Here is a 23,677-nt window from a genome sequence, read left to right on the forward strand (position 1 = left end):
GCTCACTCATTTGTTACATAGTTTAATTCTTAATTTCTTTGCGTGTTTTTGGTACTTGCATTGTTTAATTCATAAATTTCGGGCGTATTATAGTATTTGAGAGTTGTAGCATCGCGTTTTAGTACCTGAATAGTGTAAATTCGCGTAGTCGTTTGTCTACTGTTTTTGTTTTGAACGGTCAGTGTCGGTTGGTCGCAGTCAGTGTACTCCCTGCCGCCGTTGGATAAGCAGCTGAGCAGCAAGTCGTATACTCCTAGCTCACTCATTTGTTACATAGTTTAATTCTTAATTTCTTTGCGTGTTTTTGGTACTTGCATTGTTTAATTCATAAATTTCGGGCGTATTATGGTATTTGAGAGTTGTAGCATCGCGTTTTAGTACCTGAATAGTGTAATTTCGCTTAGTCTCCTTCCGCCGCCGAGCAGTGTCAGCAGTGCGCAAGTAGCAGCAATACTGCATTTACTAGGCAATCTTGTATTTTAATAACCGTTTAAATTTTGTCGATTTGTTTGCGCTCTCTGTAGATTAGTTCAGACGTTCTTTGCACAACAGTTTTTAGCATGGATAGGGACTGCAACTGCTGTGTTCGGATGCAGGCTGAGTTGGCATCCCTTCGCTACAAGCTTCAGGCAGTGTTGGCTTCGGTCACACAGCTTGAGGCTGTTGCCAATGGGCATCACTGTGGGGGTCCGGATGGGGGTTTGTCGGGGACGGCCAGCACGTCCCACGCATCCCCTGATCGGACTACGACTGTGGTTGCCCGGGATACTGCCCGCATTGAGGCTGATCCCTCACCTGTGGTAGAGTGGGAGGTCGTTTCAAGGTGTGGCAGGGGGCGAAAGACATTCCGGAGGGCTGAACGGAAAGCCTCTCCAGTTTGTCTGACGAACCGGTTTCAGGCTCTGTCTCAGGCTGATACTGATCTTCGGCCTGACATGGCTGCTTGTCCTGTTCCAGAGGTTGCCCCTCAGTCTGCAAGATCCGGGCAGTCGCAGAGGGTGGGCTTACTGGTAGTTGGGAGCTCCAACGTCAGGCGCGTAATGGGGCCCCTTAGGGAAATGGCAGCAAGAGAGGGGAAGAAAACCAATGTGCACTCCGTGTGCATACCGGGGGGAGTCATTCCAGATGTGGAAAGGGTCCTTCCGGATGCCATGAAGGGTACAGGGTGCACCCATCTGCAGGTGGTCGCTCATGTCGGCACCAATGATGTGTGTCGCTATGGATCGGAGGAAATCCTCTCTGGCTTCCGGCGGCTATCTGATTTGGTGAAGACTGCCAGTCTCGCTAGCGGGATGAAAGCAGAGCTCACCATCTGCAGCATCGTCGACAGGACTGACTGCGGACCTTTGGTACAGAGCCGAGTGGAGGGTCTGAATCAGAGGCTGAGACGGTTCTGCGACCGTGTGGGCTGCAGATTCCTCGACTTGCGCCATAGGGTGGTGGGGTTTCGGGTTCCGCTGGATAGGTCAGGAGTCCACTACACGCAACAAGCGGCTACACGGGTAGCAGGGGTTGTGTGGCGTGGGCTGGGCGGTTTTTTAGGTTAGATGGCCTTGGGCAAGTACAGAAAGGGCAACAGCCTCAACGGGTGCGGGGCAAAGTCAGGACATGCGGGGACCAAGCAGCAATCGGTATTGTAATTGTCAACTGTCGAAGCTGCGTTGGTAAAGTACCGGAACTTCAAGCGCTGATAGAAAGCACCGAAGCTGAAATCGTTATAGGTACAGAAAGCTGGCTTAAGCCAGAGATAAATTCTGCCGAAATTTTTACAAAGGTACAGACGGTGTTTAGAAAGGATAGATTGCATGCAACCGGTGGTGGAGTGTTCGTTGCTGTTAGTAGTAGTTTATCCTGTAGTGAAGTAGAAGTGGATAGTTCCTGTGAATTATTATGGGTGGAGGTTACACTAAACAACCGAACTAGGTTAATAATTGGCTCCTTTTACCGACCTCCCGACTCAGCAGCATTAGTGGCAGAACAACTGAGAGAAAATTTGGAATACATTTCACATAAATTTTCTCAGCATGTTATAGTCTTAGGTGGAGATTTCAATTTACCAGATATAGACTGGGACACTCAGATGTTTAGGACGGGTGGTAGGGACAGAGCATCGAGTGACATTATACTGAGTGCACTATCCGAAAATTACCTCGAGCAATTAAACAGAGAACCGACTCGTGGAGATAACATCTTGGACCTACTGATAACAAACAGACCCGAACTTTTCGACTCTGTATGTACAGAACAGGGAATCAGTGATCATAAGGCCGTTGCAGCATCCCTGAATATGGAAGTTAATAGGAATATAAAAAAAGGGAGGAAGGTTTATCTGTTTAGCAAGAGTAATAGAAGCCAGATTTCAGACTACCTAACAGATCAAAACGAAAATTTCTGTTCCGACACTGACAATGTTGAGTGTTTATGGAAAAAGTTCAAGGCAATCGTAAAATGCGTTTTAGACAGGTACGTGCCGAGTAAAACTGTGAGGGACGGGAAAAACCCACCGTGGTACAACAACAAAGTTAGGAAACTACTGCGAAAGCAAAGAGAGCTCCACTCCAAGTTTAAACGCAGCCAAAACCTCTCAGACAAACAGAAGCTAAACGATGTCAAAGTTAGCGTAAGCAGGGCTATGCGTGAAGCGTTCATTGAATTCGAAAGTAAAATTCTATGTACCGACTTGACAGAAAATCCTAGGAAGTTCTGGTCTTACGTTAAATCAGTAAGTGGCTCGAAACAGCATATCCAGACACTACGGGATGATGATGGCATTGAAACAGAGGATGACACGCGTAAAGCTGAAATACTAAACACCTTTTTCCAAAGCTGTTTCACAGAGGAAGACCGCACTGCAGTTCCTTCTCTAAATCCTCGCACAAACGAAAAAATGGCTGACATCGAAATAAGTGTCCAAGGAATAGAAAAGCAACTGGAATCACTCAATAGAGGAAAGTCCACTGGACCTGACGGGATACCAATTCGATTCTAGACAGAGTACGCGAAAGAACTTGCCCCCCTTCTAACAGCCGTGTACCGCAAGTCTCTAGAGGAACGGAAGGTTCCAAATGATTGGAAAAGAGCACAGGTAGTCCTAGTCTTCAAGAAGGGTCGTCGAGCAGATGCGCAAAACTATAGACCTATATCTCTTACGTCGATCTCTTGTAGAATTTTAGAACATGGTTTTTGCTCGCGTATCATGTCATTTCTGGACACCCAGAATCTACTATGTAGGAATCAACATGGATTCCGGAAACAGCGATCGTGTGAGACCCAACTGGCCTTATTTGTTCATGAGACCCAGAAAATATTAGATACAGGCTCCCAGATAGATGCTATTTTTCTTGACTTCCGGAAGGCGTTCGATACAGTTCCGCACTGTTGCCTGATAAACAAAGTAAGAGCCTACGGAATATCAGACCAGCTGTGTGGCTGGATTGAAGAGTTTTTAGCAAACAGAACACAGCATGTTGTTATCAATGGAGAGACGTCTACAGACGTTAAAGTAACCTCTGGCGTGCCACAGGGGAGTGTTATGCGACCATTGCTTTTCACAATATATATAAATGACTTAGTAGATAGTGTCGGAAGTTCCATGCGGCTTTTCGCGGATGATGCTGTAGTATACAGAGAAGTTGCTGCATTAGAAAATTGTAGCGAAATACAGGAAGATCTGCAGCGGATAGGCACTTGGTGCAGGGAGTGGCAACTGACCCTTAACATAGACAAATGTAATGTATTGCGAATACATAGAAAGAAGGATCCTTTATTGTATGATTATATGATAGCGGAACAAACACTGGTAGCAGTTACTTCTGTAAAATATCTGGGGGTATGCGTACGGAACGATTTGAAGTGGAATGATCATATAAAATTAATTGTTGGTAAGGCGAGTACCAGGTTGAGATTCATTGGGAGAGTGCTTAGAAAATGTAGTCCATCAACAAAGGAGGTGGCTTACAAAACACTCGTTCGACCTATACTTGAGTATTGCTCATCAGTGTGGGATCCGTACCAGGTCGGGTTGACGGAGGAGATAGAAAAGATCCAAAGAAGAGCGGCGCGTTTCGTCACCGGGTTATTTGGTAACCGTGATAGCGTTACGGAGATGTTTAATAAACTCAAGTGGCAGACTCTGCAAGAGAGGCGCTCTGCATCGCGGTGTAGCTTGCTTGCCAGGTTTCGAGAGGGTGCGTTTCTGGATGAGGTATCGAATATATTGCTTCCCCCTACTTATACCTCCCGAGGAGATGACGAATGTAAAATTAGAGAGATTAGAGCGCGCACGGAGGCTTTCAGACAGTCGTTCTTCCCGCGAACCATACGCGACTGGAACAGGAAAGGGAGGTAATGACAGTGGCACGTAAAGTGCCCTCCGCCACACACCGTTGGGTGGCTTGCGGAGTATCAATGTAGATGTAGATGTAGATATATTGCTGAAATTCTTTATGCGATCCTTGGAATAATCAAGCTTACCAACCATGTAGGCGCAGCAAAAATGTTCCATTCTTTCATGGAAATTTACCAGACTTATCAAAATACTCTCGTATATTACTCAAGCGTACTTCAATGAGCAGTGATGGACTTGCACGTAACAAACAGATTTATTACTGTTTTTTAATACAATTTTCGACGTAAAAAATCTTAAAGGAGTGAATCTATCTGATTTCTAGTTGACACTCCTTTTAACAGTTTTCCAAGGAAGGCCTCTGCCTGAAGCATTCCGTGGAGCGACGTACGGCGTTGAGGTCTCAGTACTGCGCCAGTGTTGACACCAGGGCATCTGTCGTTGGGTTCAAACATCGCACGAAGGCCAACAAATACCTCAAACAGAAATTACAAAGTACAGGCAGAAAGTTAAAGTGTGACTGTTACATAAGTATATCACTGATTCACAAAATCGAAACCTTATTTAATGGGAATTCGTATGAAGTCTATGCAACATTATAGCACGTTTGCTCTTTCATGATCAGTGCCGAGGGCATAGATATTTTAAATAAAAAAATATACTCATTAGGATCTCCCAAACTTAAACTTCGAAATTTATCTATCCTCTCACCATCATCATGATCCTCTCAATGGGCCACACAGCTTCTCGTCTGTACACTTTCCATTACCTCTTGAAAGTACAGTTGGCCGAAGCAAATACAGTTCCACTGCTAACACTGCAGCTTAGAGAAATAATCCGAAAATTTATGTGCAGATCGCGCACTGACGCCAGAGCACTTTGAAGTATCGACCAGGATACTCCACACCCTATCCCTCCCTTCTCCCAAAGTCTATGAATGTCACTAGACACATAACCTTGCAGTTTATTCCCTGTGAAGTGCAGCGGTGATTCTGACTGAGCGACGCTGTGCTGTGTTTGCAGTGCTGAGCACGCTGCTGTCGGGCTGCTGCGGCATCGCGCTGCACTGGGTCGGCTCCCAGGACACGGTGCTCGCGCTGGCCTGCCTCTTCATGGCGCCCGCCACCATGTGCATATCCGTCGTCAACAGCATCGTCGTCGACCTCTTCCCTACACAGATAAGGTATGCTTATTTCTCCGCCGTGTATTCAGTGCTCGTGAGAAGGTGACATCGTAAAAACAAATGCGTGTAGCACAATTGGGGTTGCACGAAACTCAGGAGAGGAAGCAGTTTACAGTATGAAACTTCTTGGCAGATTAAACCTGGGTGCAGGGCCGAGACTCGGACTCGGGACCTTTGCCTTTCGCGGGCAAGTGCTCTACCATCTGAGCTACCCAAGCACGACTCACGCCCCGTCCTCTCAGCTTCACTTCTCCCAGTTCCTCGTCTCCTACCTTCCAAACTTTACAGAAGCTCTCCTGCGAACCTTGAAGAACTAGCACTCCTGAAAGAAAGGATATTGCGGAGACAATTATGCCACCTGGAGGTCTTTACGTAGGTAATTACTTTAGGAAACTACATTAGGTTCCATATTAATCAAAGTCTTAGCTGGGATACACATATGGATAAGTCATGTTCCAGGCTCGCACAAGCGAGTTATTTGCTGTGCAACTGAGAGGCTGTGTGCATACCTTGCTTTCTTCATTTCCCGTCTGACACATGGAATTTTGCTATAGGCAAAATCACCTGCATCTAAGACTGTATTTAAATGGCAAAAAAGGTCATCAGATGCATTGCATGACACACACACCACGAGAATTATGTAGACGCTACTTCAAGGTAATGAATATAGGGTGAGTTTTTTCACCCAGTACAAACTCTAAGGACTGATCGATGAGAGGATATGGAACGAAAAACGTCTGATGAACTTATGCCCATAAATGCAAAATTTACATGCTAGGACCATTTATTCAATCGTAAATTGTTAGAGAGACTGCAGTCTGCTACACACTGTACCATGCAGCCGCAGTTACAGTATGTGCTGAAAATGGTTTCCATGCATGTACGTGGCGCCGTAGCATGTTCTGTCCCACACATTAATATAGTCCAGTCTGTATCTGTACAAAGGCAGCAAGGATATGCTGCTCCAGTGTTTCCATATCTGGAATTTGCTCCGCATGTACAGTACTTTTGAGATGGTCCCATAACCAGAAATCACATGGGTATCCAGTGAACGAGTAGGCCATGCAACTAGACCCCCTCGTCCAATTCTTCAACCAGGGAAGACATGATTGAGATGCGCCCAGATGTTAATTGTGAAGTGGGTTGGAGCACAATCATGTAGCAACCGCATAACACTTCGAATCATCAGTGGCACTTCTCCCAGCAGGGGAGCAAAAGACACCTGCAAGAAACGCCAATAGTTCCGCCATGTTATACGACGTGGAAGGAAGACTGGTCCCAAAATACCCCGCCAAGTATCTGGCACACACATTCTGTCTGCACCGGTGCTGATGATTCACTGTCACCATACCATGAAGTTTCTGCATACCATCCCACAGATGACTGTTATGAAAGATACCACTCCTTGTAAAGGTGGCCTCATCTGTGAATAGGATGGAATTGTGGTTGTCTGGTAAAGAAACTAGTGACAGAACTGCTCCCTATGTGACAAGTCTGTTGTTAGTAAGCTCAGCAGACACTGTAAGTGATAAGTGTTGTAACAATTGTTCCACACGGTCGTCTGGCTTAGCCTGTACTGGCAGGCCAACTGTCTAGTACTGACATGGTGACTGCCTTCCGCAGTGTTCATCACATTTTCCTCCAAGTCTGATGTCCAAACATTTCAGGTAGATTCTTCATGATTTCCTGCTTCCTGAAATGACCCTGTCTCAGACAATTTTCTAAACACTGTTAGCAAATGTTGAATGCTGTGGTCGTTGTTGGTGTGCATAGATCTCCTCATACAACCTTGTTTCCTGCTGCCCATTGCCATTTGCTTTCTGTAAGTAAACATCATGTCAGTAAGCTCTCAGTTCGAATGTGGAATCATTGTATACAACGCTGTATCACATCCACTACAGGGTGAGTCAGCAACGAAAGTGAATCAGGCACAACACTATCAGTTACTATGGCAGGAAAGGGTGCTAGGGCATGAAGTATGAGGAACAGTACCACCCTCTGGGAGGAAACCATGCATACTGTAACTGTGGCTGCCTGGTACAGCACATGTTACACCACAGTCTCTATAGCAAAGTATGATTGAAAAATAGTCTCTAGCATGGAAACCATATATTTACAGGCTTAAGTTCATTAGATCTTTTTTATTTCATATCCTCTCATTGACCAATTCCTAGAGTTTGCACATGGTGGAAAAAATCACCCTATGTAATGACAGTAACTAGTTTATATATTTGCAGTTGCCTATTATACACTAAAGGAAAACCTCAGTAATTTTGGTCTTATGATGTCAAAAAGCCATCACAACACTATAAATAGACATGCAATTGACAAGCCACATGCCAGACTAGCAAAGGTCCACAAGAGCTCTAAATATCTTAGTCTTATGTATTTTAACACACTACATAAATGCCCACTCATACGCTCGAATAAATTTAAAAGCATAACAAGAAAGTGGGTAAAAAGTAAAGCCTTCTATAAAGTGATGGAATTCACTTGGAGTTTTGAAATGCGAGTATACAAAATTGTAAATTGTATTATTTTGTGAAGCTATGAGTGTCTATGAGGCAATACACAGATAAAGTCTATGCTTATTATAATTATTTACAGATTATATGGATACAAAGATATTAGTGTGATATGCTGATTCATTGTGGCATGCTGTATTAGGTTTGCAAAAAGTGATCAGTCTGAATAACAATGTGCTTTCCCACAGTAGTTACTTAGGTAAAAGCCTCCTTGTAACATACTATTTAAGGTTACAGGGAAAAACACTGTAATGTTGTTATATAAATGTATATAAGTTTTATATGACAACTCTGATTGCGTGTAAACATGTCCAAACGTGAATAAATATTCTATTCTGTTCTATTGTATTGAACATTCAGGCTAGGCAACATACTCTACAGCTAGAGAGAAGACAACTTCGGCTAGCGACCATTGAATGAAATGTTTTTTCAAGAATTTAGATTGTCTTTCTGTAAGTGATCATGGAAGTGTGGGTTCTAAGATGTTACAGTGATCATGTAATCGCTTGTTCTAGTTGAAATACCGCTGATGTGTTGCCTTACACCTAAGTAATTTGGCAGACAATGGTTGTTGACCATCGACAGATTAGATGCACGCTGATAAATGAACAGAGATGTAACAGAATCTTTAGTACTGAAGTAGTATAAGTAGTGGGTAAGTCATTAAGAGGTTTTATTATAGTTCTGTAGAGGTAGAAACTATTTGCAATGTTAGCATTTCTTTTTAAATTAGTACCAGCAGTAAATATTTAACACATATATTTATTAATGAGAATGTGAATATCTGACCTATTTTAGCTTCTCAAATAATAGACTGCAATTATCAAAAATAAATGAGTGCCCATTGAACATATGTGGAATACAGCTGGTTACCAACTTAAAGATACTCTGTCAGCCACTACTGATGTCTCAGGGACTCACTCGAAAACAGCGTACAGGAAGTTCCAGAGCAACAGCTCCAGGCGCTCTTTCAATTCATGTCACAGTATTTAGAGCCTGCTATTATGCAGGGATCACACCATACTGAATTTTCTGTCAGAGATAATGTACAGTTCTGTTTGTGTTAGTAGTATTGGCCTCATATCTAATCTGTGAAAAAAATTTATTTTCAGTTAGATGTACACTACCTGGTGTTGCAATGTTAGTGTGTATGGCTACTGCAAGGAAAATATTTCAAGGTATAAAATATCAGTTAACTTTCGATCTCCACAGAGATATTATCAAATATGGATTTACCTTCATTTACATACTCACTTAAAAATCTGTGACCTGTTGCTCAGAGTAAAAGAGTACATTTATACCACTGCAATTTTCATTTGGAAAATTGATGCTTACAGGGCAATGGCAGTCTGTCTGTCACTTATGATGGGACGACTTGGAACCGCACTTGGAAGCGTCTTCATTGGTTCTATACTTGAGATCTCCTGTTCATCAGTGTTCTTCATTCTCAGTGGTATTGTGATTGGTAAGTAAGTTACCTTAAAAGAGAATATACACAGGAAGAAATGAGCACTGTCATTTGCATACATATTACAAATGAAAGCGTATTACTAACATTGCACACAACAAGCATGTTTTAGAGTAAATTCTTAAAGAACACAAAACTGCAGTATGAGTATAGTAACTCATGAAGCAGCTACTAATAAATAAAAAGTACTAACAAAAATAACTGTGGTCAATATACCTTTCCCATTTCTAACATCTTAAACATACATAAACACACCACTGTTGATCACTGTTAAGGTTTTTTTTTTAAAATTTCACTGTGCAGTTTGAAGAGAAACTGTTCAAGAGGTACATCTTTTACTAGCTTGTGCTGTTCTCTGCCACATCACCTTGGGATAAATTGTTGTGAAATGAAAAATATCAACGCACATTTTATATAAAAGAAAAGCTGTAGCTTTCTAACTCTTGATTTGACAATAAAAATAATAGGATTGGCTCAACAGTATTGCATATCTAAATCTATACTTTCACTCACAATGTGACTTTATGTACATTTATAGTTGCTTGAAATGATGAATATTATAAATATAAAACAATATGAGCTCTAGAAAAATTACTGATCTTGAACTCTTTGTGATAAGGTAGTTGTTGAATCTTATTACATCTTCTGTTCATTATGAGATCTTTTTGATTGCTGCAAGTAATCATTTTAGGGAAACTTTTCTCTTTCCATCCACCTGTAAATCATACCAAATAATCCATTGTATTGTATACGTTATTAACATGTTCACAACTCAACTGCTGTTGTATGGCTCACATGCTCTGCTGTCATTAACTCACCCCAACAGATTGCCAGTACTTACTTACTGATACTGTACATTCACATATTTTCGAACAAAAAAATTTTCATACAATTAATGAGCATTTACATAATACTACTTTTACAAAAAGTAAATAATTTTTATTCAAATTTTTAGCAATGTGCATTGAAAGTTCTGAATTTCCATTTTTACAAATCATATATTGTGACCAATATTGTATCCCTGCCACTTCAAATTCATTAAATTATTGAAGTAAGAAAAATGAAAATTTGGAATTACAGCTCATATCAAAGTGTTGGAGTTAGCTAAAAGACTACAGACAAACACTACTTTTCTCAAAAGTCATTATTAACACAGTTAAATTAATCACTTTAAGTAATTAAACTGTGGGTTTTCAGTATATTGCATTAACTAAGTGAAACACTTTTTTTAGTCTTGTTTCACGAACTTCTTATTATTGTGTGACCTAGGTTCCAGTTTATAAGTCGTTTCCTAGTACATAACTAATCCCAAAGATGAAGACCAAGCAAAGATAAACATCTCAGCTTCTTAGTCTATTGATTCTAGGCTTAAACTGTAAAAGTGGCCTCTATTGTCAATATTTATATAATGACATATGGATTTACAAAATTCATTAAGACAGTTTTTACACTATGACTGAACATTCACTGGAGTAGAGATATGAACTGGAATGGAATTTTTGTTATTATCTACTCATTAAAGAAAGCACTGAGGTTCTCCTCCTGTGTAGGAGTTGTAATGTGGTCTGAGTGTGTTCATTCAGTAATAAATGTGGGGATACACACATCTGTTTCTTAATTTTTAACATTTCAAACTGAGTGAGCTTTGCATACTTTCCTCTGTGGGTAGGACTTCTATATCTCCTATGTATTTGTGGTTTTCTTTTAAACAATGTTAAGCAAAGGATGAATCTGCCATCTTCAGTCTCTGGATTCTGTAGTGTTCTCTGAGCCTACTGCAGAATGACCTCCTACTCTGTTCAGCATAGCAAGACTGACACTTTGGCAGATGATCTTAAAAGCCCCACATTTCATTACGACTGGTTGTTTATCTTTTGAACTGAAGAAACATATACCTGCTATCATTGGGGCATAGAAAAGGACAGAGAAACCCTTTGCCTTTAAAATGTTGCTTGTCCTACTTGAAGTTTTGCCTGTGAAAGGTAGTTAAATAAAAACCAATTTTGTAATAAAGCTCTCTCTTCCATAACAACACTCAATTTGAAATTGCAACTAATTTTATGACATGGATGTACCCAATAGAATTTATCAGTACATTACAAACTTTTCCTTTTGCAACACTTGTTAACAAAGTTGCATGAAATCTCTTTTGCAAAATAAAAAAATGTAATTTTCAGTAAATAAAATAATTTTTGTTTTTTTGTAAATGATTTATTCAACTGTGATAAAGTTTTGCAGTTACTTTTGTCAATAACAATGTTGATGCAGCTCTCCATGCTACTCTATCCTGTGCAAGCTTCTTCATCTCCCAGTACCTGCTGCAACCTACATCCTTCCGAATCTATTTAATGTATTCATGTCCTGGTCTCCCTCTTAAGATTTTTACCCTCCATGCTGCCCTCCAATACTAAATTGGTGATCCCTTGATGCCTCAGAATATGCCCTACCAACCGATCCCTTCTTCTAGTCAAGTTGTGCCACAAACTCCTCTTCTCTCCAATTCTATTCAATACCTCCTCATAAGTTATGTGAACTACCCATCTAATCTTCAGCATTGTAGCACCAAATTTCGAAAGCTTCTGTTCTTTCTTGTCCAAACTATTTATTGTCCATGTTTCACTTCCATACATGGCTACACTCCATAAAAATACTTTCAGAAGCATCTTCCTGACACTTAAATCTATACTTGATGTCAACAAATTTCTCTTCTTCAGAAACGCTTTCCTTGCCACTCCCAGTCTACATTTTATATCCTCTCTACTTCGACCATCATCAGTTACTTTGCTCCCCAAATAGCAAAATTCCTTTACTACTTTAATTGTCTCATTTCCTAATCTAATTCCCTCAGTATCACCCGACTTAATTTGACTACATTCCATTATCCTCGTTTTGCTTTCAAGACAGTGTCCATTGCGTTCAGCTGCTCTTCCAGGCCCTTTGCTGTCTCTGACAGAATTACAATGTCATCAGCGAACCTCAAAGTTTTTATTTTTTCTCCATAGATTTTAATTCCTAATCTGAATTTTTCTTTTGTTTCCTTTACTACTTGCTCAATATACAGATTGAATAACATTGGGCATAGGCTACAACCCTGTCTCACTCCCTTCTCAACCACTGCTTCCCTTCCATGCCCCTTGCCTCTTATAACTGCCATCTGGTTTCTGTACAAATTGTAAATAGCTTTTCACTCCCCGTATTTTACCCCTGTCACCTTCAGAATTTGAAAGAGAGTATTCCAGTCAACATTGTCAAAAGCTTTCTCTAAGTGTACAAATGCTAGAAATGTGGGTTTGCCTGTCCGAAATCTATTTTCTAAGAGAAGTCATAGGGTCACTATTGCCTCAGATGTTCCAATATTTCTATGGAATCCAAACTGATCTTCCCCGAGGATGGCTTCTACAGTTTTTCCATTCATCTTTAAAGAATTCGTGTCAGTATTTTGCAGCCATGGCTTATTAAACTGATAGTTCGGTAATTTTCACATCCGTCAAAACTTGCTTTCTTTGGGACTGGAATTATTATATTCCTCTTGAAATCTGAGGGTATTTCGCCTGTCTCATACATCTTGCTCACTAGACGGTACAGTTTTGTTAGGCCTCGCTCTCCAAAGGCTGTCATTAGTTCTAATGGGATGTTGTCTACTCCCGGGGCCTTGTTTCAACTTAGGTCTTTCAGTGCTCTGTCAAACTCCTCATGCAGTATCATATCTCCTATTTCATCTTCATCTACATTGTCTTTGATTTCTATAATATTGTCCCCAAGAACATCGCCCTTGTATAGACCCTCTATATACTCCTTCCACCTTTCTGCTTTCCCTTCTTTGCTTAGAACTGGATTCCCATCTGAGCTCTTGATATTCATGCAAGTCGTTCTCTTTTCTCCAAAGATCTCTTTCATTTTCCTGTAGGCAGTATCTATCTTACCCCTAGTGATAAGAGCCTCTGCATCCTTACATTTGTCCTCTAGCCATCCTTGCTTAGCCATTTTGCACTTCCTGTCGATCTCATTCTTGAGACGTTTATATTCTTTTTTGCCTGCTTCATTTACTGCATTTTTGTATTTTCTCATTTCATCAATTCAATTCAATATCTCTTCTGTTACCCAAGGGTTTCTACTAGTCCTCGTATTTTTACCTACTTGGTCCTCTGCTACCTTCAGTATTTCATCTCTCAAAGCTACCCATTCTTCTTCTACTGTGTATCTTTCCCCCATTATTGTCAATCATTACATGATGCTCTCCCTGAAGCTCTCTACAGCCTCTGGCTCTTTCAGTTTATCCAGGTCCCATATCCTCTATTTACCACCTTTTTGCAGTTTCTTCAGTTTTAATCTACAGTTCATAACCAATATATTGTGGTCAGAGTCCACATCTGCCCCTGGAAATGTCTTACAATTTAAAACCTGGTTCCTGAATCTCTGTCTTACTATTATATAATCTATCTGATACCTTCTAGTATCTCCAGGCTTCTTCCATGTATACAGCCTTCTTTCATGATTCTTGAACCAAGTGTTAGCTATGATTAAGTTATGCTCTGTGCAAAATTCTACCAGGTGGCTTCCTCTTTCATTCCTTGCTCCCATTCCATATTCATCTACAATGTTTCCTTCTCTTCCTTTTCCTACTGTCGAGTTCCAGTCACCCATGACTATTAAGTTTTCATCTCCCTTCACTATCTGAATAATTTCTTTTACATCATCATACATTTCATCAATCCCTTCGTCATCTGCAGAGCTAGTTGGCATATAAACTTGTACTATTGTGGTAGGTGTGGACTTTATATCTATCTCAGCCACAGTAATGCATTAACTATGCTGTTTGTAGTAGGTTACCCACATTCCTATTTTTTTATTCACTATTAAACCTACTCATGCATTACCCTTATTTGATTTTGTATTTATAATCCTGTATTCACCTGACCAAAAGTCTTGTTCCTCCTGCTACCGAACTTCACTAATTCCCACTATATCTAACTTTAACCTATCCATTTCCCTTTTTAAATATTCTAACCCATCTGCTCGAGCAGTTTCAGTAGCAATGGCGCAGTGGACCGTGCATCACCAAGTTTTTGCTGTTGAACATTCCTTCAAAAGTGATGTGTCTGTGATCACAGATGAATGGCATTTGCGTACACGCTTCAATGTTCATCAAAACTGTTTGATACCTAATTGCAAGACAAAATTGGATTGGGTTGCCTCTTTTCTCACAACTGGATCAGTCATGAAGAAGATGTCACCTGGTCATTTTCACTTAGTTCGAATGAAGAAAAATGTCAATAGAGAAAGAGCATCTTTTCTTCAAAGTCCTCCCCACTCCACTAGGCTGTGTGCCCCAACTTTGGGGTTGTCTCTTCACTCGCTGCAGTGCATCCCAAAGGATGAGTTACATTTTCATCCTTAGAAAACTATGACCATGCAGAAGGTTCATGACCATGATTATGATAAATTGAGAGAGTTTTGTGAGAGAATGATTGATGCTGACTAAAGCCCTGATGTCAGCAGCATTCTCCTTCTTGTATTGTGTCTGTGTTCTGCTACAGAATGCCCACACTTGGCCAGAATGACTCAGGCCAATCTCGCATACTCCACAGTGAGAAGGGAAGAGTGCCATGCAAGTGACACACGCTGCTGTCTCTAGCAGGAGTCTGGCAGTGGCAGGCACGGACAGGAGGTCAGCTGCGTATTGAAGCTACACATGGTGGACTTAGTGTGGGAGGCAGCTGCCATGACCTGGTCCTGAACCAATGGCTGCAACTGGCAGTGCCTAGTTGTCTCACCATCTAGCACAGCCCTGGCATCATGGTGGTACAGTTGGACTCTGAATGAATCTGCTTCAAAATTCACAGTTATTTGTATGGCTCGAGGGCACATTTGTTGCATTATTACCCATCTCCTGGTCACGTAGTCCACAACATGATCCTTACCCTGATGTGGTGACACCATCCTGCCAACTCTGGTTATTACCATTGCATGATACATGTTTCATCGAGCATATTATTAAATATGGTAAGCTGGATGGATATTGCCATTGTTTAGACTTTAAATCAGTTAATTTTTCTGTTTGTGTGTCCTTGTGGAATGGTATATTCTCCAGGAGGAGTAAGATTGTTTTCTTTCATAATCTAGCCCTCCTGTGTGTGTGTGGGTGTGGGGGGGGGGGGGGGGGGGGGGAGGGAGGGAGAGGGCGAGGTTGCATTTGTGTGCAATTTTGTGTCATGCAGGCAACAGGAAAATTCTTTTTAAAGCAAAATTTGCCAACATACATGCTTTTGGCCAACAATCAAACCACATTATTTCTTATGGTGTCTCTATAATACCATTTATTTTATACATCTTTAATTTCTGATTAACCAGTATCCTGCGCACTCCTGTGACTTTTTTTTTGTCACTACAGTTTTAAAATGTAATTTATCTGAAGGAGAAGTACCTCCATGCTGGAACTCAGCCACTGTCCTTCATCAAATGCCACGACCATTGCCATTAGTTGGCACTAAGGCCTTTGCTCCCAGAAGTGACAGTGGCCACGTGTGAGTTGTGCTTGTGCGAATGTGTGTGAGTTTTATTGTCTAAGTTTGATAAAACTGTGAAAAAATCTAGCAGTCTTTTCCAATGTAATGGGCATGTCTGCCTTGCAACATATCCTCTATGTGGTGAGTAGCACTCCATCCTTTCATATTTTCAATATTCTGCCCAGATGTTCCATTCTTTAAAGAGAAGAATAATGTATTGCAAATGCAGTGCTAAAATAAAGAACAAATTATTTGTGGTATCTACTAACAACAGTACACTTTTGTATTTAAAAAGTGAGGTGTATTGTTATTAAATGGTCTGAATGTAGACAGAACAGCATAATATATCCAAAATGTATTAAGTAAATAAAATTAATTTCCACTTAATATTTATATCACTTCAAAAGATTACATTTGCATGAAAGCAAGTACGGGAATTTATTACTGATTTTTATTCTGTTTCATATACAGTGTGTAGAAATACGGAAACTCCACAACTTTTCGTCAATATCTCAGGAACATAATAGTAGCAAGATTTCATCACAGTTTAATAACATTTAGCAAAGTATCATTGTTTCATATACATTTCACTCATGAGACTTTGCACTAGTAATAACAAGGATATACATGGAATTTTTGAGTATTCTTGAGTCATTGTACAAAGAGAATCATTGTATTTAGCTTGAGAAAACTTGATATTCATTTTGTGTACTGACAATCATTTAAAATATGTTCTACTGAATTTACTGGACACATCTCTCTTTATTTCTGGACTCTTTTTTGACTTGGCAATATAAATGATATCCCGCTACCCCTTACTGACTTCCCTGATTATTTATAAATTTATGCAAAACATTGATGCTCTTGTCTACTCTAAGATGGAACCACATTCCTATTCACTTTCTACTACTGTCTTATTAGTTTGCTCTTGTCCGTGCATTCCCTTTATTCCTACTTTGCCCTTGCCTCCTACTACTTCGCCTCACTAGTGCCACCTGTGGTAGGTCGGTAGGTCATGGTACTGAACAAAGTACCTGTCAGTAGAAGTGTGTTCTGAAGAATAGCATAGTAGTTTATTTTAAATATATGTTCCCGTTGTGATCAACATATCCTCTACACATGAACTCCACCACACAGTGATAGATTTGGCAAAGATATTATGCTTTTCTATAAAAATTACTTCATAATGTCACTTTAGAGAGTTGTACAGATAAATTAATTTCCATAATTACATTAAAATGTGTGTCTATAGAAAAGAAACTAAAATGCATCTCTTCACAAATTTACTTATCTGATGGTTTCTATCTACAGGTTGTGGACTGCTGGCGCTGACTCTCCCAAACCATCCAAAAGATATGTCAGCACCTGTACTACAGTAAAATGTCAGTGACCAACACCTGTACTCTGGAGATATGTCAGTGACCCTTCTATTGATGCCTAAAAGTCTGTATGGAATGTCATCACAGATAAACAGTTTGAAACATCATAAACTTGATTAGCAATCATATTTATCATTTTCATTTATTATACTGTATGAGATTCGAAAACTGTGATAAAATCTCTCATGTATTTACTTTAACATCTTCATAATTGTTGAGGATGAGGAGATGTGGGTAGACATGAAAAAAGGTGAAATGGTCCAAGGGAATGAATTGTCATGAAACGTAACATTAACTGTAGCTGCAAAGACAGCTGAGAAAGTAAGAAAAAATATACTTGAGAGTGTTCTTAAACTTTTATTGGCATAAGACTGGAATAAAGCGGTTAATGATAATGGAACCAAGCAATGCTTGTTAATAGAAGTAGGAGCAAACATTACAGACTGAAACTAAAATTAAATTCCATCCAAGAGACCTCGGAAGGTCCAAAGCTACTGACTGACCACAGTGTCATCCTCAGTCTGAGGACATCATTGGGTGTGGGGCATGGGGTCAGAAAAATGTCATGGCTGCTGTCAATTTTTCTGATCTGGCAAACATTACAAACAACAAAAACAAATTTTAGGAGCATATGTAGTGTAGAAATAAAATGATTGGATTCAGTGAATGCAGGAAAATAACTACTGCCTTACAGAAAGATATCAAACATGATACCATATTTACAGTTTTTGAGAGGATGTTGAATATTGGAGAGGCAAGGAGACAAAATAATGTATTAAGGCTACAGATTATCATAAGTGGAGGTGAAATCTTTCAAAACTTGGGAGAAGTAGATTATAAATACTACAATCCAAGAGCAAAACTCAAAGTTACAAAAACATACTCAACACTGAAACTTATTTCCTTAACTTATTTTCTGTTTTCAATTCATTAAATCTTGTCAATGTCTGTTGATTTTTATACTTTAGAGTCCTAAGGGACATATCCTAATTTCCACATCTGTTTGACCTAACCTCTCTACATGCCCCAGGATAAGAAAATCTGTTTACAGGAGTGTGAGATTATCAATCTCTCTTTAATAACTTTATCACTGTCAGATACATTATAATTCACTTTCCTACTAAAAAATACGCCACTGTCATATTTCTACTGTTGCTTTCATTCTCTATGTTCATTTCAGTACTGACACTATACAGCTGAAGGTGAAGCTAGTGCATATGATAACTGACGGAAATGTGAACAATGATCCAACAATAATTTTCCTGACCACTGTCCTTTGATTTTTGTTTGATGTTCTCTTGGGATAAGTATTTGGTCCTGCATGACTGTTTAGAAGTGAGACTTCCTGTTATTATCAGGTAACTGCTATAAATAGTGAGCTGGTGCAGTGGGGGTGACCTTGCATAAATGTGTTCTACTCAGCTGTAATGGCAAAAGAGTGGCTGACACAATGTGTGTGGCACTAATCAGTTGAATTGCAACTTCATACTGAAAACTTAATATCCCTGTCTTACTAAGCAAAATAGTTTGAGAAAAGGATTGTTTGAGTCCCATTATTTCTTTTATCATCAACAGCAAGATCAGCTTGAGTGCTCTGCACATCTCCTAAAATGTACCTATCATTTGACCTGCATACACTTTAAAATATTGGCAGAGGCTATGATAAAATTTAGGCTTGTAGAGAATGAAGTCATCTTTGATAAATCCTAATCATTTCCTGCTCCTTGGAAGTTGAGCAAAAGCACCTGATATCATTCTAGGATCCACCTGAACTTCTTGAATACACTACACATGAATGCAGTGCAGAGTTATGCCTTTATAGCATATTCATTACTCTGTTGTGGTGTGGAAACTGCTGCCACAAATTGTGTTATATTTGGTGCCTAAATGTTACCTTTAAATGTTTGAACACTGCTGGTAAGATATTTTTACTCTCAATATTTCCTACTACAAGAAGTAACGTGTAGAAGTTTCCATCACTTGGTGACTGCTATGTGCATGTAAATATAAATCAGTGCATGTAGATGTTCTATACACACTGTGTTCCAACTTGCCATCAGCTTTTAGTCTCATTAGTACACCAATCATCAGTCATCAGTTATGTTACATATACATGGTAGATGTATCATCTACCTAGCGGTAGAAACATGTTGATTTTAGATCTTCTATTTCAAACCCTCTAACTCTGAACCCCTTATGTCATGACTTTTGAGAGCTTCCTCTTTGAGAAGAAGCTGTAGCCTAATGGTGAATTTCAGCATAGTGCCCTTTCGCAGCAGCCATTTGGGGCGTCAATAAATCACAGTGTTGGGAAGTTTGCAGACATATAGACTAAACTGTCTGAACCAGTATTTATTGCTAGCTTCCATCTGCCTGACAGCAGCTACTATGACATGGAAGATATTACTATGGGATGTTCTCTGTCTCATGTGGTAGCAAACTTATATACAAGGCCTATTCAGAAAGTAATGTCCAGTGAGTCACAAAGTGGAAACCACAGTGAAAATTAAAAAATGTTTTATTTGCAACAGTTAGCTACACCTTCCACCTATTTCTCTATGTAGTCGCTGCTCCAGTATGTCATGTCATTGTACCAACTTGCCAATCCCTTCGTCACAGAAGGCAGCTGCCTGTGCTTTCTGCAAATTCTCTATGCTGATCAGCAGCTGTTGTCTGTGCCAGAATGTTGTCTTAATAGGCAGCGGTTCATGTGAGTAAAGATGAAAATCAGAGGGAGCCAAGTCCTGACTGTATGGTGGGTGATGAAATATTTCCCATCGAAAATTTTGCAGGGGTTTCCTCATAGCCTCTGCACTGCATGGTCAAAATGGCATGAAGAAGAAAATGAATGACAGTTATGTTGTATGGGTTATATAAAATGAGGCGAAATCTCTCACAGGCACTCATACTTGGTGGGAGACACTATTTTCAAGGCATCATTACATTCTCACTTTGCATTCAGGACTGATATGAGCAGTGTGATGTGATCAGTGGTCATGCTAGAGACACTGACCAACAGAGTTATGGAAATATTCATGGGAATTTCACTGTGGTTTCCATTTCATGATCAATGGGACCTTATTTTCTGAATAGCCCTCTTATGTGGAGGATCTGAAAGAGAAGCAGAACATAAATTTTGAAGGCAGTTGTTGAACTGCCAGTGATATGATGCATCAAACAGAATAATCAACAGTAAGAGAAGGTGGTCAGTAATGTTAGACCAAGTGGTGATTGGTGGAAAATCTTAGGAGACTATAATTGTGTGTATGTAATAACTGAAATAGCAGAAATTGGTGCTCAAAGCAAAACATATTAGGCACATAATACAAGAAGAAATTTTGAGTAGACTGAAAGAAGACAAGGGGTACCATAATACAATAAAGAATGTAAATATAGTACTTTTTTCCAATTTAAAGACAAAAAATTTCAAAGAAAGTGCTTTCCGGAGCAATTATAATGTTAGAAAATGCCCATAAATATTGAAAAGAAAGCTGAAGCAATTCGTGACATACTTTAAAACAGAGGGAGAATGTTATAAGTGGATTGCTTCTGTGATGTCTGCAACAATAACTTGAACTTCACTGCCAAAGGACTGCAAGGAAAAAATGAGCAATAACTATATAGTTAAGAATAAGTCCTACAGTTTAGGTAGATTCATATTTCAATGAATTTACTCATTTATTTTGAGTAAGAGGATGTGTTAAGGTAGAAAGATGACAGTGTCAATAAAATATCTTAAACTATGTAGGTTTAATTTGTAGCTATCCATTACAGGACAAAAATACAATTGTGTAGCTCTTGTTCAGAAAATTTATTAATTTATTTTTTGCGTTACATAAATCCTAACCTTAAAGAGAAGCTTTAGGGATGTGGTGTAATTAAATGTATATATATTTACAAAAGAGAAGCAGGAAGCTATGTTGACAATAAACTGTACATAAAACTAATACAAGTGCTTGTACTTACACAAGCTAAATTAGCAACAAACCTGATACAATTATGGAAACAAAAGTATCTGTTTATCTCCTACTGATTTTTTCATGTTTCAAAAGACCATATCAGTAATTGTCAAAAATAAATTACCAATATTTTCAAAGTCATTTAAAATTATCATAAGAATTGTAACTGTACTTATTCAACATCTCATATGTCAGTGTTTAACATAACATGAGGAATTTTGCTTCTCCTTTACACAATTTTATGAGCTGTTAATAACAAGTACCTACAGTATTTTTGACATATTGACTTGATCTTTATAATAGATTATTCAAATTAAATATGGCTGCTCTAATAATTGACAGAGAGATGAAATGGGGAGAAACAAATAACTAATAATGTGACTTAGAAAATGTTCAACATACTTCAAAACTCTGAGGAAGAAACATATCACTGCTTTCTGGACATATCCCAGTGTTATTGAGAGAAAATGACAGGATAGTCACTGTGGAAGAACTAATTTCTTTCAGGAGTCTGAACTTGCACTCTAATGATACCATCATCAGTAGGACGTTGAACACTAGTTATCCTTCCTTATGGAATTATCAAACAATCTGAATAACTTCAAATACAGTATATCTTCTAAGATGAGGCTAGGCAGAGTTTACAGAAAGTAAACATATTTCATTCTCAGGAAAAATACATGATGGAATCAAAATTTAATATTTTTTGTGAGTGTTTTAACATTTACAGAGGTACTGAAAATGATTATAAAATACTTAATGGAACACTTTTGTTTCAAAATTATGATACTTTTATATTCTCTAGTAATAACTATTTAACCTGACGGATGGACAGTACATTTTTATACAAATTTTTCTTACAATATAGACTACTTTTATGCTACTTCAGTTTACACAACCAGATCTGAAGTAATGTCACTCAAGGCATATGACTGACATGTTCAGGATGGGTTCTGTAATCCATTTTATTTGATCATAATTATCAAATATTCACTACTGTGGTTCACTTCAGTGGAAACATTCTGAAGTAACATTCAGAATGCATGCTTTCAACATTGCCCTGTGAAGTAATTCATCACAGTCAGACAACACACTTTTCTTGTACCTAAGTAAACAGTGAAAGCCACAATCTAACATTGTCAATATACTGTACCTTGATGTAAGTAATTGCATTATCTTTACATGTTAAAGTTGTTAAAACCAGTAACTTTGATGCATTTTTAAAAGAAGTGCTCTAGTCTCAAGAAGTACAAACCACAATAAATAAGATCATGTTTTAAATAAAGATACCCTCTTGTCCTCCTATGGAGGGAATGTGGGCCCGCTTCTGTACCCAAATGTTACTGGGTGTAGGGAACAATGACAATCATGACATGCATGTTACAATCTCAATTTTAAATGTCAAGGGTACTAATTTACCTGTTTGTAAAGGTTTTACTTTGTGAAATTTTCATAAAGTTGTTGTGACTTTTAGATTAGTATTATTTTGAGATCTGATGTATTTCACATAATGTAATATGAATTGTCTCAAAATGTCATGTATTTTTTTTATCATTGACTGAAATAAATTTAATTATGCAAAATGAAGAATTTTGTGATGAGTCTTGAAGTTGAAGATGGTTGTCGTTATCCCAGATTTGTATGAGCTGTGAAGTTGGAAAAGATTTGAATATATAAAATTAGCACTACAATTGGCAACTACTGTCTATTTAGTTAAGTTTAGTCTTTCCAGTTCCCATCATATTGTTAGTTTTTGTACGTGTGTGTGCTAGTTCGTGTATGTGGTGCAAAACAAAATGAAAGATCTGTTATTATGAAATTTTAAGAGAAGCATACATTGTGGCATCAGTAAACAGATGTTCTTGATTTAGGCGCTGAGTTGAATGCACACTGCATTGTTGCACTTGTTGATTAGCTGTCTCATCAAATTTCAGTCTAGTATATTGCCATTAGGTATGCTTATGTCACCTCTTATGTATTAGTGTGACTGAGAACACTTCAGCTGTTCATTTATGTGCTCATTTTATTGTAGAAAGTATTACTGTTCAACAATAGTGTAACTAGAATGGGTAGTTTGGATTAAGGATGCACATCATTTGCCACACATTGGTGTAATTAGTACCTGTGTTTAGGCCGAGTGAAGGATTAAGAAGAGTTCTCAGGATGATACAGAATATGTATAATCAAAAAAGAAGCACTAACAATATCAAATACAAAAAGTGCAGTGTAATACCATCAGAAGAAATTTCCTTTTCCACAATCCTTAAGAAGCAGAGAATATGAGATGAAAATAAAAGGGATAAAGGTTTGAG

General features: G+C 38.9%; 1 protein-coding gene across 1 annotated transcript in view; it reads left to right on the top strand.

Annotated features, from left to right (window-relative positions):
• Positions 1 to 22,892, top strand: part of LOC126484850 (synaptic vesicle glycoprotein 2A-like) — a 116,375-nt gene extending 93,483 nt beyond the window's left edge. The window contains exons 9-11 of the mRNA XM_050108449.1: positions 5,369 to 5,528; positions 9,391 to 9,518; positions 17,339 to 22,892. Coding sequence (XP_049964406.1) covers positions 5,369 to 5,528; positions 9,391 to 9,518; positions 17,339 to 17,406 — 356 coding nt within the window. The 3' untranslated portion in view covers positions 17,407 to 22,892. The remainder of the gene's footprint in view (positions 1 to 5,368; positions 5,529 to 9,390; positions 9,519 to 17,338) is intronic.
• Positions 22,893 to 23,677: the final 785 nt, after the last annotated feature.

The sequence above is a fragment of the Schistocerca serialis genome, chromosome 1 (genome assembly GCF_023864345.2).
Source record: "Schistocerca serialis cubense isolate TAMUIC-IGC-003099 chromosome 1, iqSchSeri2.2, whole genome shotgun sequence".
Taxonomy (NCBI): Eukaryota; Metazoa; Arthropoda; class Insecta; order Orthoptera; family Acrididae; genus Schistocerca; species Schistocerca serialis.